The following is an 18,409-nucleotide window of genomic DNA, read 5'->3' as shown; positions in this document are numbered from 1 at the left end:
TGACCCATCCTCAAACTACCCAATAGTGTGTTACAAACAATATACAGTTCTCACACCTTTGCTCCGCAGGAGGAAGAAAAGTGGTTTCAAACAAGGAGAGGGTGTCAATAGCTTTCTGCACTTTCAAGCAAATAGAAAGCGTGTACAGGGCTGCCCACCTTAGACCTGGCCCCTGCACCAGCCAGCGACAGAGCTCTCTATGTCACCAGAGTGGGCCAAAGGCTTTTCAGTGTTTGCTGTTTGTTCTGAGGTTTCTTCACTTTATTTTGCCTGTTACACACCCCACGGGTATGAATCCTGGTCCTGACCTCCTATCGCTGAGTGTCTCCCCGAAAGCTCACTGGCATTAAAAGGAAGGGAGGTAGGGAGAGATAGAAGAAAGCGCAGAGAAGCGGGTTCAAGTGGGAAGCTCTCGGTGAGCAGGTGAGAGGGCAAATGCACCACCAGGACCTGGGAGAACGGTCTGCCCAGGCTACAGAGCAACGGATTCCTTTTAGGAGGAGCTGAAGGCAGCCTACGAATGCAAGAGGGTTTTAGAAATAAGGGGCCTCTGCAACCTGGCCACAAACTGCAAGGAGCGGAGGGCAGGGTGGCGGGCGGGGGTCGTGGGGCCGGGGAAAGCGGGGAGAGAAGGCTGAACCGCAGGCCAGACAAGCCGAAGACCCCAGGCCGGGAAACCACACCCGGCCTTATATATTTTATTTTTAAAGTTTTTTTTTTTTTTTTTTTTTGAGACGGAGTTTCGCTCTTGTTGCCCAGGCTGGAGTGCAACGGCGCGATCTTGGCTCACCGCAACCTCCGCCTCCTGGGTTCAGGCAATTCTCCTGTCTCAGCCTCCTGAGTAGCTGGGATTACAGGCACGCGCCACCATGCCCAGCTAATTTTTTGTATTTTTAGTAGGGACGGGGGTTTCACCATGTTGACCAGGACGGTCTCGATCTCTTGACCTTGTGATCCACTTGGACCCCCGCCTCGCTGGGCCGAAGGGCCGTCGGGCAGGCTCAGATGTGGGGCGGGTGGCAGGGAGAAGACCCGGGCCTCGGCCACTGCCTGCTCTCCTCCACGCTACCAAGGGACCAGCCATCTCCCCCACTCTCCAGTCCCTTTCACACGCCCCAGCCCCCGGTTCTCCCACCCTCCAGGACCTCGGGAGTTCCCAGACCGGCGCCACCGCCAGCTCCCAGTCTGGTGGCCTTCTGTGAGTGACTTAACATCTCTGGGCCTCAGGAAGGGACTGATTGTTACGAGTATCAGGTGAGTTCAATACAAGCAGAGAGTTTTAAAGAGTGCTTGGGTCGGGGGAGTTCACTGGTTTACTCCTTTGGGATTGCGTCTCCCGCCACCCTTTTCTTAGCCAGGATTCGGGTATTCTCTTCCCTCTGCCGGCCTCCGGTTCTTCAGTCCAGGGAACGCGCGCACGGACTGGCTGGGCGGGGGCGGGGCGCCGCGGGGACCTGGCACCCGGCGGTGTCCTGAGGCGCCCTGCCGGGCCCCGCGCCTTCCTCAGCCGGGACGCCCCGAGCGCGCCAACGCAGCCAGTGGAAGCGCCGGGGCGAGCCCGAGTTCCGGAAGATGGCTTCCGGGAGCGCGTGCGAACATGGAGGCCCAGCCGGCCGTGGGGGCGTTGGAACGGCCGCGCCAGGCACAAGCGCGTCTCTTCCTGCAACTCCACGCGGCGGGTGGCTCAGCGCTCCGGACCGGAGGCTTGGAGAATGAGAGCGCACGCGACAGCAGAAGGGTCGCAGGTCAGGATTGTTTAAAGGCGGCGAGAGGCGGAGCAAGGCTGAAGGGAGGCGCCGGGAGCGCCTTTGCCGAGAGCGGCTCGTTGGTCTAGGGGTATGATTCTCGCTTCGGGTGCGAGAGGTCCCGGGTTCAAATCCCGGACGAGCCCAGGCTTTTACCCTTTAACATTCAAAATATTAAAAATAGACTTTTCCTCCTCCCCACATGGTCCATTCAGAGATTTAAAGGAAAGCATTCTAGTCCCATGAGCTCAAATGTTGATCCCCTTTGGTTTTTGAAGCGAGAGACCATATGGGCTCAATTACTACAATGTATGGTTACTGTACGCCCAAGGGCAACGCATTCAAATTGCTTTGTACCATTTAAAAGACATACCTAGTGTGGAGTCCTGTGCACGCCTTTAACGCCTCCAAACGAGCAGGGGGCGTCATGGATTAGCAGGTCGCGGGTTTCAGGAATGAGCATTTCCAAGGAAAGGGGGCGCTCAGCAAATACTCCGGTGAGGGGCACTGTCGTGGATGAGTTTAAACAACGCCATAAGCAACAGAGAACCGAGCTTCGGAGCTCCCTATACACGCGCTGCACCCAAGAATACACAGCTAGGAACAACGTTTTCATAGTACAATACTGCATCACTAGCAAACTTTTTACATTTTCACGAGGACTTTTAATATTTCAGTGTAAAGAGTGCTCTAAGTTTCCAAAAGTCTCAATTTTGTGTCTTACTCTGACTGACCTGTATTTATTAAGTTTACTTATCTATCTCCAAAATATGCAATTCGGGATTCTGAATCCAAAAGAGGGCTCGTCCGGGATTTGAACCCGGGACCTCTCGCACCCTAAGCGAGAATCATACCCCTAGACCAACGAGCCGACCTAAGGTCTGTGTTCCCGTCGTTGCAAAGGAACGCGAAGCTATTTAGTCCCGCGCCCTCACGTGGTTGGTTGCATGTTAGGATTCTACCTTTTGGTTGTGTCTGTTTTCTTTCTTTCTTTTCTCTCTCTCTTTCTTTCTTTCTTTCTTTCTTTCTTTCTTTCTTTCCTTCCTTCCTTCCTTCCTTCTTTCTTTCTTTCTTTCTTTCTTTCTTTCTTTCTTTCTTTCTTTCTTTCTTTCCCTTCCTTCCTTCCTTCCTTCCTTCCTTCCTTCCTTCCTTCCTTCTTTCTTTCTTTCTTTCTTTCTTTCTTTCTTTCTCTTTTTTTTTGAGACAGAGTCTTGCTCTGTCACCCACGCTGGAGTGCAGTGACGCGATCTCGGCTCACTGCAACCTCTGCCTCTTGGGTTCAAGCGATTCTCCTACCTCAGCCTGCCAAGTAGATGGGACTACAGGCGCGTGCCACCACCCCCGACTAGTTTTTTGTATTTTTAGTAGAGAGGGGGTTTCACCGTGTTAGCCAGGATAGTCTTAATCTCTTGACCTTGTGACCCACCCGCCTCGGCCTCCCAAAGTGCTGGGATTACAGGGGTGAGCCACCAGCCCGGCTGTTTGTTTTCTATAGAAACTGCGTTTCAATTTTCTTTCTTTTTGGTTTTGCTCTTTGAAAATCAGTAACACAGAAGAAAGCAAAGTTGTCACTATCAGTATAATATCGAACTCTTATTTCAAAAACTGTAATTTTATCGAGACCATCCTGGTCAACATGGTGAAACCCCGTCTCTACTAAAAAATACAAAAAAGTAGCTGGGCATGGTGGTGCGTGCCTGTAATCCCAGCTACTCAGGAGGCTGAGGCAGGAGAATTGCCTGAGCCCAGGAGGCGGAGGTTGTGGTGAGCCGAGATTGCGCCATTGCACTCCAGCCTGGGTAACAAGAGCGAAACTCCGTCTCAAAAAAAAAAAAAAAAAAAAAAAACAAAAAACTGTAATTTTATTTATATTCATGGCTAACAAATGGCAATAAATGACAATGTCACTGTGGCAGATTCCAGTCTCTCGCCTATTACCGAGTTCTGGATGTTTCATTTGTTCTCTTTCGCATTTTTCAATAATGTTAAAATCTCGGTTTCTTGCCTATATTGTTTTATTATAGTATTCAAAAGCCCTACCTATCTAGTTTTGTGAATCCCATCTCTGGGATTCACTCAGACTTTTCTCTTCAGCTGAAAACCCTGTTTGCCTTTGGATAAATCCCAAACTCAAACCTTCCCAGAAAAAGATCCTTTAACATATCCAAACCAACTGTATGTGGTAAATAACTGAGTTTCAATCTTATATTCTCCAACTGTTAAGTTCTTAGAGTGCAAGACACCTACATCAACACTGAATTTTACTGTAGAATTGGCAACCAATTGTGTGATTGCTGTTCGATTGTCCCAATATCTTTCATTAGATACAGTAGGCATAGCTTCTTAATTATATTTTAAAGTCTTAAATACTTAGCATTGAGGCTTACCTTAGGAAACCTAGTGCTTAATGAATAATTCTGAATGATTACAATTTGTCCCAAATTCCTTAATTCACATTTTAGGTTTTTTGTTTTGTTTTGTTTTTTTTTTTTTTTTTTTTTTTTGTTTGTTTGAGACAGGGTCTCACTGTCACCCAGGTTGGAGTGCAGTGACATATCATGGCTCACTGCATTTTGGTACTTCCATTACCAGAAGAAGGGTTCTCCATCCAGACCTGGAAGAGAGCATTCTTGGATCTCCTGCAGGAGGGAATTCAGGGTGAGTTGCAGAGTGTAGTGAAAGAAGCGAGTTTATTAGAAACTACTCTATTGCAGAGCAGGACATCCTCAGAAAGTAGGAGAAACACTCTTTTTTCTTTTTTAGGGAGTCTCACTCTATTGCCAAGGCTGGAGTGCAACCTCTGCTTCCCGAGTTCAAGTAATTCTCCTGCCTTAGCCTCCCAGGTAGCTGGGACTACAGGTGCCCGCCACCACTCCAGCTAATTTTTGTATTTTTAGTAGAGACTGGATTTCACCATATTGGTCAGGCTGGTCTCAAACTCCTGAACTTGTGATCTTCTCGCCTCGCCCTCCCAAAGTGCTGGGACTACAGGCGTGAGCCACAGTGCCTGGTCAGTTTTTCTTATGTAGTGGTCTTACCTATGTAAAAGCTAAGCCAAGCTGTATCTACATGTGGGAGAGCAGACAAAATTTGTTACTCTGTTGACTTGAAGACAATTCTTGATATTTTAGCATGTGAATACATCAAACCATAACTATGATGATCTTGAAGGCATATATTGTTGTGGCTAGCAGGACATTTGGACTTCTTGCTGTTGTAGGAATGAGTCCTTCTAGGTATCTTAAGACTGTTTCCTTAAATGTAAACATCCCATGACTATGAGTCATGACAAGCAAGGAATGTGCCTTGTTAGTCCTAAAATGAAGCCAAACTTAAAATGGTGTTATTCTAGCTTTCCTAGGCTGCTGATTCCCTAATGTGCTAACAAGCAGTAATTGCGAATTGTCATTCTAGCAAATAACCAAGATAGGAAACAAGTAGACAGAATGACTATCCTAAATAGACCTATTCATTAATTTTATTTCATGTCACGTATTCATCGATTTATTCATTAACTCATTGCTCATTCCGCCCTGCCCACCCACCCCCGAGATGGAGTCTTGCTCTGTCACACAGTCTCGAGTGCAGTGGGGCGATCTGGGCTCACTGCAACCTCCGCCTCCCCAGTTCAAGCAATTCCCCTGCCTCAGCTTTCTGAGTAGCTAGGATTACGGGTGCCCACCAGCACACCTGGCTAATGTTTGTAGTTTTAGTAAAGACAGGGTTTCACCATGTTGGCCAGGCTGGTCTCAAGCTCATGACCTCATGATCCAACTGCCTCAGCCTCCCAAAGTGCTGGGATTAAAGTAGTGACCCATTGTGCCTGGCCTGCTCATTCTTCAACAAACATTTAGCAAGTACTATGTGGTCAGCTCCAAACTGTCTACTTTCTTCCTGTAGTTTGACAACAGAAAACAATAGTTTTGGAGCTCTAGCACTGTCTCTCCCCCTTTTTGTTTTATTTAAAACTGCCCTAACTTGAGTCTTCAGTTCTTCTTAGGGCTCCAGGAAAGGAGGGAGGATAAGAATATCTTATAAAATGTTAATAAGTTCTAGATTGCCAGGATAGTTTATTCATCAAAATCTAACTTGCAAAAACAATGCCCTGGACACCTAAGAAGTTTATACTGCTTTTCTCCTAAAAAGGAGGAATATATAGAATGTAACTTGTTAGAGAAAATAATGTAACCACTTCAGATACTTGAAAGCCTCAGTCTCAAGAAGTCTCTCTGCTCTCTTTACCCACTTGAATTTACTATAGCTATTATCATTTTAGGTTTTTTTTCTCCTAACTTCTACTTCTCTCTAATCATTAAAAAGGAACTTGTCTTTTACTCAGTAGGCTAAATACTTGAGTATCTCATTTGACTGTCATAATCATGATGCACAAAGACTGACAATAGCAAAACTCGGAATATCGATTGCTTCATTGACAGAGGGAAATATCCCTATTTGGTAGGAGGAATGTCTGCGTTATCTGTCCAGGCACATTCTTGCCTAGAATTCGATCCCTGTGAAGCAAACGTAGTACACAGATAATTGCAGGGCCCAGGAAGATACCAGGTATCTTGAGGAACACTTTATCTCAGCTACAGTGAATATAGAAGTCTGGTGATACAGCCTTCTCCTGTAAGAATTAACACCTCTCTAGGGACCCTTTTACTCTCCTTCCCCCAATTTGGTATCTCTGTCACCAGTGGAAGGAGACACTAGAACTCTAATTTTCCAACTTTCAAAAATTTCTAGCAACAGAGCTTCTGGATTAAGACATACTTTGTTAAACTGATTTGGCTTCAGGCAGATCTTTCTCAAGATGGCCCCAGGATTCTTCTTTGAATCTTTCTGATTGTTATCCACGAGGAGTCAAATTTTCAGGGTTCCTGGAACACCACCCACATTCCAATTTCTTCTAGCAACAGATTTGGAAGACAAGGATAGACAGGCTAGAAATTGGGATTCTTTTTATCTTGATTACACTTCTCACCCAATTTATATCCAATCCTGTCATTCTTTTCATGAAATGTCTCTCAAATCCTGTCTTCTCATCACCACTGGCAATACCTTATTTCCTGCTCTCTTCACTCTTGCCCTGCCGCAGTGGTTATCCTTTTAAAACACAGATCTGAACTTCTTACAGCCCCTCCACCACTCTCCACTGCCTCCAGAACAAACACAACTCAAGGCTCTTCAAAATCTGACCGCAGCCTGCTTTTTTGGCATTCTCTCTTCCCCTCTTTCCCTCACTCCCCTCAAGTTGCAAAACACAAAGCATTCACCTAACGTTTCTAACGCATGGTAGGTAGTTTTCGTTCTCTGAAAACTTTTTCCTGTTTTCTCACTGGTGAACTTTTATTCGTCCTTTGAAGCCCACCGTAACTGTTTTATCCTCGGTGAATCATTCTAGATGCCTCTTGGGCCGGTGGTTTTTGGGAGAGGGAGGTATATGTGGCTGAGGTACATCACAATCAGCAGAGAGGCTTTTAACACTGCTGAGAGCCACTGTCCCTGCGGCTTTGGGTTTCTCCTTCATTCACTCTTCAAGCATTTTCACAAATGTAATCGAGTAGTTTGTTGTGTACACTGGTAGACAACGTGCTTCTTGAGAGTAAAACCCAGGTGTTCTACATCCATAGTTGAATTAATGCATTGGTATCTTCCCCAACCTATGGCATTTGAGACACAGTTCAAAAGGATTTGCTGACAGAAATAGGGCAAAGTGATTCTGGTATGCTTTTTAAGTTTTTTTTTTTTCTCACTAATGTTCTTACGATTTTGCTGTACTACAATGTTAGCTAAAACAGCACAGATATCAGGAATGGCATAAAACCCTGAAGTGAGAGGTTGCATTTTGGTTCTTACCATATTCTCCGCTCCCCCTTGCCCTAATTGTCTAAAGCATGTTTCCCTTCCTCACCATCAGCCTCCCACCTGAATCTTCCCTTTTTCTCCTTCACACTTATCTTTCTTGTGCCCCCTGTCCCTCCATTTTTCCCTTTTGTAAGCCTTTTGCATAACGATCCTTCCAAATACTTCTATTGATTGGGCAACCCGTGGGTGACAGACTGTTCCGGGCCAAGGCAACCCAAGGCGAGCAGGGTCAGCAACCAGTGTCGGGAACTTATGCATTCTAATTTTCACAGACACAGACAGGAACGCTGACATGCAAAAGCAAAGCAATCCAAAAGCACTTTCATTTTTTTTCCAGGTAGCAGGAAAGAGTTCCAGATTCCCATCCTTCTGAAACCAGGAGGGAGGTTCCTAACAGGTGGTTAAGGCAAAATGGAGACTTCTTTTTAAACCACCAGATTTCTCAAATGGCAACACATACATTATCTAGTCCATGCAAGGGACAGACCTTGGAGACAGGGCAAGGTGTACGTGTTCTACCTGGACGACTGAATCAGAAGTCTCTCCCCCATCAATCGAATGCCTCACTATTTTTCTTTCTGTTTTTTCTTTCTTTTAAAGGTAAATGAATTCCTTCTTTCTCTTTAGGTGAGGCCGGCAGAGACCAAGAAGAGCTGAAACAGAGGCGAGGTTACTACCCAGCAAAGACCCGGGGCGAGGAGAGACAATGAAGAGGACCGTGGGACTGGACCCTGAGAGAGGCAGAGGAGATGCTGGCTGGCGGGGCCCGCAGGCGGACAGCCACGCAGGCAGGCGGAGGGTTCGGCGTGGCCTGGGACCGCTGCAGACCCGGCCTCCGCGCGGGGCCAAGGCGCCTGGGTGGATCCGAGGAGGCGGGGCCTTCCTGGCGGATGGGTGATGGACAGCCTGTCTTTCCAATCGCGTCCTTCAAACGGCGCGGGCAGGCCAATGAGCGGACAGCGAGGGCCGGAGCGGGGCTGAGGCTAGGGTGCCGAGCTGGCGAGCCACGGCTGGGGCCAGAGTGGGGAGCGCAGCGTGGAGGTGCCACCTGGTGGGGGTGGCGGAGAGACCAGAACCTTCTTCCCCAAGCGGAGCCAACCTCAGTGGGGACCAGGGCTCAGCGACGCTGCGGCGGCGACGACTGCAGCGGCTGGACGATGGCAGCGCCCGCCGGAGCCTGGGCGGTGATTGCAGCCCCAGACGGGAGGCGCTGGCCGTGGTCGGTGCTGACGGCGGCTCTCGGGCTCCGTGAGTGATGCCAGGGCTGGGGCCGGGGCGGGGGGTTCCGGGTCCGGCACACGCCTCTCGCGGAGGTCGCAGGTCAAGCGCGCGCGCTGAGCGCGGAGGTGGGGAGGGGGCGCGGCCTGCGCTCTTTGGGACCGAGGGAACCCAGCCAGTGGGGAACGCGGGCCCCCGCGACCGACCGGGAAGGCACAGAGTCTCTTTCTTCTCCTTCCTGGATCCCCGAGTGCGGAGGAGGGGAGAGCGCCCTACCTTGCTCTCTCCCGGGGGTCGGTTGCGGGGAGCAGGCCCGGCGGGCGTCTGCAGTGACCCCTCGCGGCGCCCCTTGCCTTCTCCTCACGGTGATTCTGGATCGTCTGGGCCCTACCGGATTCTGACTTGGGAACCAGGGTTCTGGCGTTCCCCACCTTTGGAAGGTGGCAGAAGGTTGCAGGTTATTCCCTTGTAGGGATGGTCTTTGTTGGTTTGTTTCCTGTTAAGCCAGGGTTTTGTGGTACTTGTAAGTAGCTTTCCTAGGCTCTCATTCAGTTTTAAGTCTCTGTAATAAAAGAGTCCTGGAATCTCATTTGTCTCATTTCCGTGGTCTACAAAACATCAATTAAAAAATATAGTTACAACCGGGCGCGGTGGCTCACGCCTGTAATCCCAGCTCTTTGGGAGGCCGAGGCAGGTGGATCACGAAGTCAGGAGTTCAAGACCAGCACTGCCAACAGGTTAAACCCCATCTCTACTAAAAATACAAAAATTAGCTGGGTATGGTGGCACGTGCCTGTAATCTCAGCTACTCAGGAAACTGAGGCAGAATTGCTTGAACTGGGCCCGGGAGGCCGAGGTTGCCGTGAGCCGAGATTGCGCCACTGCACTCCAGCCTGGGCTACAGAGTGAGACTCCGTCTAAAAAAAAATGTGTGTGTGTGTGTGTGTGTGTGTGTGTGTGTGTGTGTGTGTATAGTTACTTCTAGGTTAGAATGCAAAGAGCTAGGAATACCAGGAGATGGCCTGACTTAAAAGTTAAGTCAAATCCATCATAATTCCAGACGTAGCCACCATAATTTGACAAGACATAGAGCATTAAAAAGCATAGTTTTCCTAAAGCGGGGTGGGGCAGGGTGGGGGGTGGTGGGGAAGCTCCTTTTTCTTACCAAATATCATGACTCAAGCTTATGGTAAACCTCGGGATCAATTTATGGGAGTTGGGTGAGTTGTTTTATGAACATCTGGAGTGGTATCTGCCACAGGACTTTCTGTGTAGTTTTTCAAAGCAAAGTACTTCTTGCTGTCTCCGAATTTGGTCAAATAACACTTATAAAGAGAGCCAGCTGCTGAGAAACCACGTAGAGTTTTTTCATTCCTTTTGTTTTAAAAATGTCAGTTGCATCACAGTGTCTGAATACCAGAGTTTACTCAGAAATTTCTGTCTTCATGGAAGAGTTCTTAATATAATCCTTGGATCGAGGAAACTAAGTGAAGTTCTGTTGGATCACCAACTGTTCCACATAACCAGTGATTCTAGGGGTTGTAAAGCATAAATATTGTAAAAATCTCCCCACCCTCCAGAGGTTGACAGATGATGGCACGCTTTGTATGTATAAGACATAATTCATTCTGTGTTTTGTCTTAGGAAAAAAAAACGTTGAAAGCATGTTTGTTGATAGTGGTATTCGTGTTTAATCAAACGACTTAAGTTTATCAGAAATATACTTGAGACAGAATTACTGTGTGTGAGAGGTCAGACATTGCTATGGAGGACAAAGCAGATAGGGTGATCTTAATTAAAATCAGGGTATTAAATGTAGCAGGAGTGTGAAACTACATAGTAGTGAAAAGATCACCGGAGTAATAGCCCCATATACCTTGGACGTAATTCTTCAGTAATGAAGATGAATGTTGATATGTAAAAATCAGCAGCTGATGTTATTGGTTCAATTTGGAAAATTATTGAATCTAAAATTCTTGCCAAATCACCTTTTTTTCTGGTCATGGATACTGCACATAATAGTTCATCTTTTACAAGAAAGCTTCTCAAGTTTGATCAAGACAGTTAACTCAGCAAACATTTACTAAGCACCTTTTTTTTTTTTTTTTTTGAGACGGAGTTTCGCTCTTGTTACCCAGGCTGGAGTGCAATGGCGCGATCTCGGCTCACCGCAACCTCCGCCTCCTGGGTTCAGGCAATTCTCCTGCCTCAGCCTCCTGAGTAGCTGGGATTATAGGCACGCACCACCATGCCCAGCTAATTTTTTGTATCTTTAGTAGAGACGGGGTTTCACCATGTTGACCAGGTTGGTCTCGATCTCTCGACCTCGTGATCCACCCGCCTCGGCCTCCCAAAGTGCTGGGATTACAGGCTTGAGCCACCGCGCCCAGCCTACTAAGCACCTTTTAAGTGTGAAACACCAAGCTACTCTAGGACAGAGTCCTCACCCTCAAATAATTTGCAATTCAATGAGGGAAACACTGTGATGAGTAGTGTAAGTCTGCTTTTTTTTCTGAGGTTGGTGGTGGGAGGGTGCGTCTCACTGTTGTAGCCTTGGCTGCTCTGGAACTGAAACTCCTGGGCTCCAGTGATTTTCTTGCCTTTTCCTCCCAAGCAGCTGGGGCTACAGGTGTGTACCACTGTGTAAGGCCAGAAGCACATTGGTAAAGATGTACTATGGGAGCTTGAAGGAGGGTCATTATCTCAGACTGTAGTTTGGGCTACTGGAGGAAGGGAGTTTAAACTGAGTAGGCTTTGGGGAGGCACAGAGGTACATACAGAGTTAGGAATGAACCTGTTGGTGGTGCAGGATAGTGGGAGGTTGGAGTGTATATAAGGTGGATGGTGGGAGTTGAGGCAGGAGAGCCAGCCAAGGGCACCAGCTTACAGAGGTCCTTCTCTGCCACACTTAATCCAGTGGGGATTTCTCTGTCTATTGAGATGGGAAGGATAGGTTAGAGTGGGGTGAGACTGAAGCCAGAGAAAGCAGACTATTGTAATAATCCAGGGGAGGATGATGAAGTTCTGAACTCAAGCACTGGGCTATGAAGAGAGGAAGAGAGGACACATATTCATGAGCCATTTAGAAAGTGTGTTTGAGGCTGGGCGCGGTGGCTCATGCCTGTAATCCCAGCACTTTGGGAGGCCGAGGTGGGTGGATCACCTGAGGTCAGGAGTTCAAGACCAGCCTGGCTATGGTGGTGAAACCCCATCTTTTTAAAAAAAAAAAAAGAAAGAAAGAAAGTGTGTTTGATAGAGCTTGGAAACTGATTAATGCAGGATTGAAAGAGGAGGTAGATAAAATTATCATAGGTTTTGGACTTGGGAAGCTGGGCATATTTTTGTCCTTTTCACAGATTGGAAAATAGGAGTCTTGAGGGAAGAAGATGATGGAGATACTTTTGAGTATGCTGAGTTTGCGATGCTAGTAAGACATCCAAATGGAGATGGGCAGAAAACAGTTGGATAGACATTTCTGGAGGTGAGGAGAAAGTTCTCATTGGAGATGCGGATTTGGAGAATTATGTGGTTAATTAAAGCTTAGATTGTTTGGATGAGGTCATCCAGGGAAAATGTACGGAAGAACATAGCAGAGAGCCAATGACAGAGTTCTGGGGCATATGAAACCTGAGAAAGAGACTCTGAAAGAGAAAAACCAGGAGAATTTGGTATATCAGCATTGTCAGATGAAGAGAGACTATATGTAATAAGAATTCACTGAATTTGGTGGTTAAAATGAGCACACAGTATATAAGGACTAAATCTCAGTAATTTGTACCATCCATTTCAGTAAATGGAACCTCCATACATCTGATTGTGCTGCCCAGAAACCTAGGATCCCCGTTTGAATCTTCCCTGTCCTTCACATCCATTCATTTCTCCCATCTCTAAAATGCATCTGGAATTCATCTTTTTCTACCTCCACCCCTAGCCTTTTAGTCAGTCACCGTCACTTCTTGCCTATATTACTGTGATAGCCTCCCAGCTGCTCTTCCTTTTTTGCCCCTTCTTGGTTCTTTTTTGTTGTTGTTATGGAATCTTGCTCTGTCTACCCCATGCTGGAATGCAGTTGGGCAATCTCAGCTCACTACAACCTTCATCTTCCGGGTTCAAGCGATTCTTCTCATGCCTCAGACTCCCAAGTATCTGGGACTCCAAGTGTGCACCACCACGCCTGGCTAATTTTTAATTTTTTCTTAATTTTTAGTAGACACAGGGTTTCACCAAATTGGCCAGGTCTCAAACACCTGACCTCAAGTGATCGGCCTGTCTCGGCCTCCCAAAGTGCTGGGATTACAGGCATGAGCCACCACATCCAGTTCTTTTTAATCCATTCTTCACACAACTACAAGAATGATTTTTGTTAAAATGCAAATCAGATCATGTTGCTTTCTTGTTTAAAATCCTTAATGGCTTCCCAATGCACTTGGAATGAAATCTAAACTTCCCATGGCCTTAAAAGCTCTTTGTGATCTGGTTTCTGCCTACCTCTATGACCTCAACTTGTACCACCCACCACCGCCTTCTCACTATATTCAAGCCACACTGCCATCTTTCTGCTCTGTGACACTCATTTCCACCTCAGGGCCTTTGGACTAGCTATTCTGATGTTGCCCAGGGCTGAATTCTTTTCATCCCTGAGGCTTTAACCTAAGTTTCACTTCTTCAGAGAGGTTTCTCTGACCACCTTATTCTAGGGTAGTTACCTGTTATTATTTGCTGGCTTGCTGTTTACTTCCTTGTTGTAATGTCTATGTGGCTTTTCTTCTCTCTTTTTTTTCCTCCATCAGAGTCTAGGACAGAGATGGCATCTGTCTTGTTTATAGAAGTATTCCTAGTGCTTAACATAGTGGATATGATCGATGCTAAAAATATGCGTTAAATGGCAGTGAGGCACAGGCATGTCTTGATAACAGTTTGTTAGGAGTTTGTAATATGGAGTTAAGATTTAGCATGGTATAGTAGGTACTCAATATGTGTTTATGCAAGAATATTTTTCCCAAGTGTGATTTCATACATTACCTAATTATGTCTTATCAGTTCCTTTGGACTTTTACTTATTTACTAGTCGTTATAGTAAAATAGAAACTTAGTCCTGTAAAATATATATTTTTTTACACCAACTGCAGAATATTCACTAGGCTTAGATGCTGCCAAAAGAAAAAGATAAATATTAAGTGAAAGACAGCTATATGCAAAAGTACATAAAAATGCAAGTTTGTGTTTTTACTAAGTCTAATTTATTCACTTACTCAACTTAAATGAACACTTGCTGGGCACCAGGCACTGTTTATATTTGGGGATGCAGCAGAGAGCCTAGATGCTAGTGAGAAGTGATAGACAGGAAACATCTACCCAAATAAATAATACCAAAGGACAGATTAAATTCCCAACATTCACAACTTTTAAGAAAATACGATTTACTATGAAAATTTGCAGCAAATTTTTAAAAAATGGATCATCTTATTTGTATTACAAAATACTTTTAAAACTTATTAGCCAAGAATGGTGGCTCATGCCTATAATCCCAGCGCTTTGGGAGGTCAAAACAGGTGGATCACCTGAGGTCAGGAGTTCAAGACCAGCCTGCCTGGCCAACATGGTAAAACCCGTCTCTAGCCGGGCGCGGTGGCTCAAGCCTGTAATCCCAGCACTTTGGGAGGCCGAGGCGGGTGGATCACAAGGTCGAGAGATCGAGACCATCCTGGTCAACATGGTGAAACCCCGTCTCTACTAAAAATACAAAAAATTAGCTGGGCATGGTGGCACGTGCCTGTAATCCCAGCTACTCAGGAGGCTGAGGCAGGAGAATTGCCTGAACCCAGGAGGCGGAGGTTGCGGTGAGCCAAGATCGCGCCATTGCACTCCAGCCTGGGTAACAAGAGCGAAACTCCGTCTCAAAAAAAAAAAAAAAAAAAAAACAAAAACCGTCTCTACTAAAAATAGAAAAAATTAGCCAGGTATGGTGGCGTGCGCCTGGAATCCCAGTTACTTGGGAGGCTGAGGCAGAATTGCTTGAACCCAGGAGGCAGAGGTTGCAGTGAGCTGAGATCATGCCATTGCACTCCAGCTTGGACAACTGAAACTGTCTCAGAAAAAACAAAACAACAAACAAACAGACAAAAACTTATAAGGGATATGTTGTAGGATTTCTTGAAAGGTTAATTTTTCCCACTGAGTTTTAAAAATATGGTTTAATTGGGAAAAACATAGCTTTTCAGAAATATTGCTGCTTTCCTTCCATCCACTAGATGCTGGTCTACCTACTAAATATTTCTCACCATCTCCTTTGCATCCACACTGAAGCTAATATAGTACAGCCACAATCACGTCTCTCCTGGATTATTAGAGCCTTCTAACTGGAGCCCAGGTGTTTTTGAATTGTATCTTTTATCTGAGAATTTGAGTTATTTGTGTAAGACATGCATCTCATGTGTACCTCAACCTTGGAAGATTTTAGTCTTGCTCCCTAAGACTACAGATGTCATTTTAGAGAGTCAAATGGTATGCTTTGGCATATAATTTATTATTGATTAGTCTTTAGCCCCATCAAAGGCAATTTAATTATTAGAGGAACTAGAAGCATCTCCTGAGGTCTCAAGTGTCATAAGGCTCTGAGGCTTGACCTGTAAGGCTGGTGATATTAAGTCTTCTTCATGTATCTTCAATGATATTTCTTTCTTCCTTTTCCACTCTTACTTTGCTGAGTCATTTCACAGTAGTAGTGCCCTAGAGTCCAAGCAAAAGTCTTTGGAATTTTTGCTGCCATAAGAAAGCAGAGGTCATTTAGCTCTGTTCACCATAGTGCATAAATTGAGAAATTGTGGTTGTCTCCTGGGACCTTTATATTTTTGCCTTTAAACCCCTTTATTTATTACCTTTTTTTTTTTTTTTTTTTTTTTTTTTTTTTTTTAGACAGAATCTTGCTGTGTTACCGAGGCTGGATTGCAGTGGGGCAGTCTTGGCTCACTGCAACCTCAGCCTCCTAGGTTCAAGTGGTTCTCCTGACTCAGCCTCCCAAGTAACTGGGATTACAGGAGTTAAGTCACCACGCCTAATTTTTTTTTTTTTTTTGTATTTTTAGTAGAGATGGGGTTTTACCATGTTGGCCAGGCTGGTCTCAAACTTCTGACCTCAGGTGACCCAAACTGTCTCGTCCTCCCAAAGTGTTAGGATTACAGGCATGAGCCACTGTGCCCAACCTATTCATTGGCTTTTTCAATGCATGTGGCTACTGTAATTTTTAATTTACTTACCATTTTTTCTTGATCCCATTAGGCCTTTATCCAAGATGATTTCATTGATAAATCCTCCTTCAGTAGTTTTTTTCTTCTAAACTCAGAGTCTCTTTAGAAACTGTGATACTTTATGATACCTCTGATCTATTGTCAGAACATAGAGCTTGAGCAATTTTTTAGCAATAGTGGTACATTGAAATTGAATCCAATACTTAGGTTTAATTGATTGGAGTTAGAAATGCAGTATGTCTTTGCCTATCCTGTGTGTTGCAGATAAGATTGCCTCATAGAATGAAATCCATGATTTAAGTTTTGTTATGAGCATGCTGCAACCAACTGAACAAACCTTGATGAACTTGTAATGAACATTTTTTTAAAACTGGGACCCTGATATTCTACTTTGGGATCTGGGGAGTTTATTATGTGCATTTTAAAAGATGCTGTTATTGGCCAGGCATGGTGGCTTATGCCTCTAATCCCAGTGGGGAGGCCAAGGCGGGTGGATTGCCTGAACTCAGGAGTTTAAGACCAGCCTGGGCAACATGGTAAAACCCCATCTTTACTGAAAATACCAAAAAATTAGCTGAATGTGGTGGTACATGCCTGTAATCCCAGCTACTCGGGAGGCTGAGGCATGAGAATCGCTTGAGCCCAAGAGGCACAGGTTGCAGTAGCTGAGATCGTGCCGTTGCACTCCAGCCTGGGTGATAGAGTGAGATACTCTGTCTTGATAGATTCATCTCTACAAAGTAAAAATAAAGAAAAAACAAATTATAGGTCCATAGTTCTTTTTTTTTTTTTTTTTCAGACGGAGTTTTACTCTTGTTACCCAGGTTGGAGTGCAATGGTGCGATCTCGGCTCACCGCAACCTCCGCCTCCTGGGTTCAGGCAATTCTCCTGCCTCAACCTCCTGAGTAGCTGGGATTACAGGCACGCGCCACCATGCCCAGCTAATGTTTTTGTATTTTCAGTAGAGACAGGGTTTCACCATGTTGACCAGGATGGTCTCAATCTCTTGACCTCGTGATCCACCCGCCTCGGCCTCCCAAAGTGCTGGGATTACAGGCTTGAGCCACCGCGCCCGGCCCATAGTTCTTTTATCTGTAACTCCAGAGCCACAAAAACCAAAAACCTTTGAAAATTAAGTTTTTTCCTAAGTTTGATACAAATTCTTTTTTTTTTTTTTTTTTTTTTTTTTTGAGACAGAGTTTCGCTCTTGTTACTCAGGCTGGAGTGCAATGGCGCGATCTCGGCTCACCGCAACCTCCACCTCCTGGGTTCAGGCAATTCTCCTGCCTCAGCCTCCTGAGTAGCTCGGATTACAGGCATGTGCCACCATGCCCAGCTACTTTTTTGTATTTTTAGTAGAGACGGGGTTTCACCATATTGACCAGGATGGTCTCGATCTCTTGACCTTGTGATCCACCCGCCTCGGCCTCCCAAAGTGCTGGGATTACAGGCTTGAGCCACCGCGCCCGGCGATACAAATTCTTTGGCTGCAAAATTCAACCTGAAGCAGTAAGAGACTGTTTACAACTGTGATCCTATTTGGTATGACTAATTGTATTTTTCACCACAGAGATATTAATGTGTTTGACTGCTGGCTGCTGCTCTATATTCTTTTGGGACTATTACATAACATACAGTATATGTATTGTGTTTATTCTTTTTTTTTTTTTTTTTTGAGACGGAGTTTCGCTCTTGTTACCCAGGCTGGAGTGCAATGGCGCGATCTCGGCTCACCGCAACCTCCGCCTCCTGGGTTCAGGCAATTCTCCTGCCTCAGCCTCCTGAGTAGCTGGGATTACAGGCACACGCCACCATGCCCAGCTAATTTTTGTATTTTTAGTAGAGACGGGGTTTCACTATGTTGACCAGAATGGTCTCGATCTCTTGACCTCGTGATCCACCCGCCTCGGCCTCCCAAAGTGCTGGGATTACAGACTTGAGCCACCGCGCCCGGCTATTCTTTAAAGTCTGAAAAAGTCTGTGTTCTGAAATACATCTGGCCTTAAGGATTTCCTATTAGCTTGTTGGCCTGTACATTATCTTATCTCAGACATTTCCTTCTACTCTTGTAAGTACTAAGAACTACAAAATATTGCCTGGGCAACATGGTGAAAACCTATCTTTGAGAAGATTGCTTAGAAGTGGAGGCAGAAGTAAGCCATGTTTACGCCACTGCACTCCAGCCTGGGCAACAGAGTGAGACCCTGTCTCAAAAACAAACAAAACTACAAAATACAGTTTAGTTCTTTAGTTTATTTTTTCTTTTTTTAGAAATGTGGTCTCACTGTGATTCTCAGGCTAGAATGCAATGGCTGGCTATTCACAAGTAT

The 18,409-nt window shown here is 45.6% G+C and overlaps 1 protein-coding gene and 2 non-coding genes across 4 annotated transcripts in view; 2 read left to right on the top strand and 1 right to left on the bottom strand.

Annotated features, from left to right (window-relative positions):
- The first annotated feature begins 1,819 nt into the window (after window positions 1-1,819).
- TRNAP-CGG (transfer RNA proline (anticodon CGG)) lies at window positions 1,820-1,891 on the top strand. Its single transcript has one exon. It is a non-coding gene; the product is annotated as a tRNA-Pro (tRNA).
- A 653-nt stretch (window positions 1,892-2,544) lies between these two features.
- Window positions 2,545-2,616, bottom strand: TRNAP-AGG (transfer RNA proline (anticodon AGG)). Its single transcript has one exon. It is a non-coding gene; the product is annotated as a tRNA-Pro (tRNA).
- A 5,872-nt stretch (window positions 2,617-8,488) lies between these two features.
- MPZL1 (myelin protein zero like 1) overlaps window positions 8,489-18,409 on the top strand; it is a 64,906-nt gene continuing 54,985 nt past the window's right edge. For both annotated transcript variants that reach the window (XM_039459900.2, XM_039459899.2), the window contains exon 1: window positions 8,489-8,861. In XM_039459900.2, the coding sequence (XP_039315834.1) occupies window positions 8,504-8,861 (358 nt within the window). In that variant the 5' untranslated portion in view covers window positions 8,489-8,503. The remainder of the gene's footprint in view (window positions 8,862-18,409) is intronic.

Source organism: Saimiri boliviensis, chromosome 19 (assembly GCF_048565385.1).
Source record: "Saimiri boliviensis isolate mSaiBol1 chromosome 19, mSaiBol1.pri, whole genome shotgun sequence".
Lineage (NCBI taxonomy): Eukaryota > Metazoa > Chordata > Mammalia > Primates > Cebidae > Saimiri > Saimiri boliviensis.
This window is presented reverse-complemented; position numbering and strand designations above follow the sequence as displayed.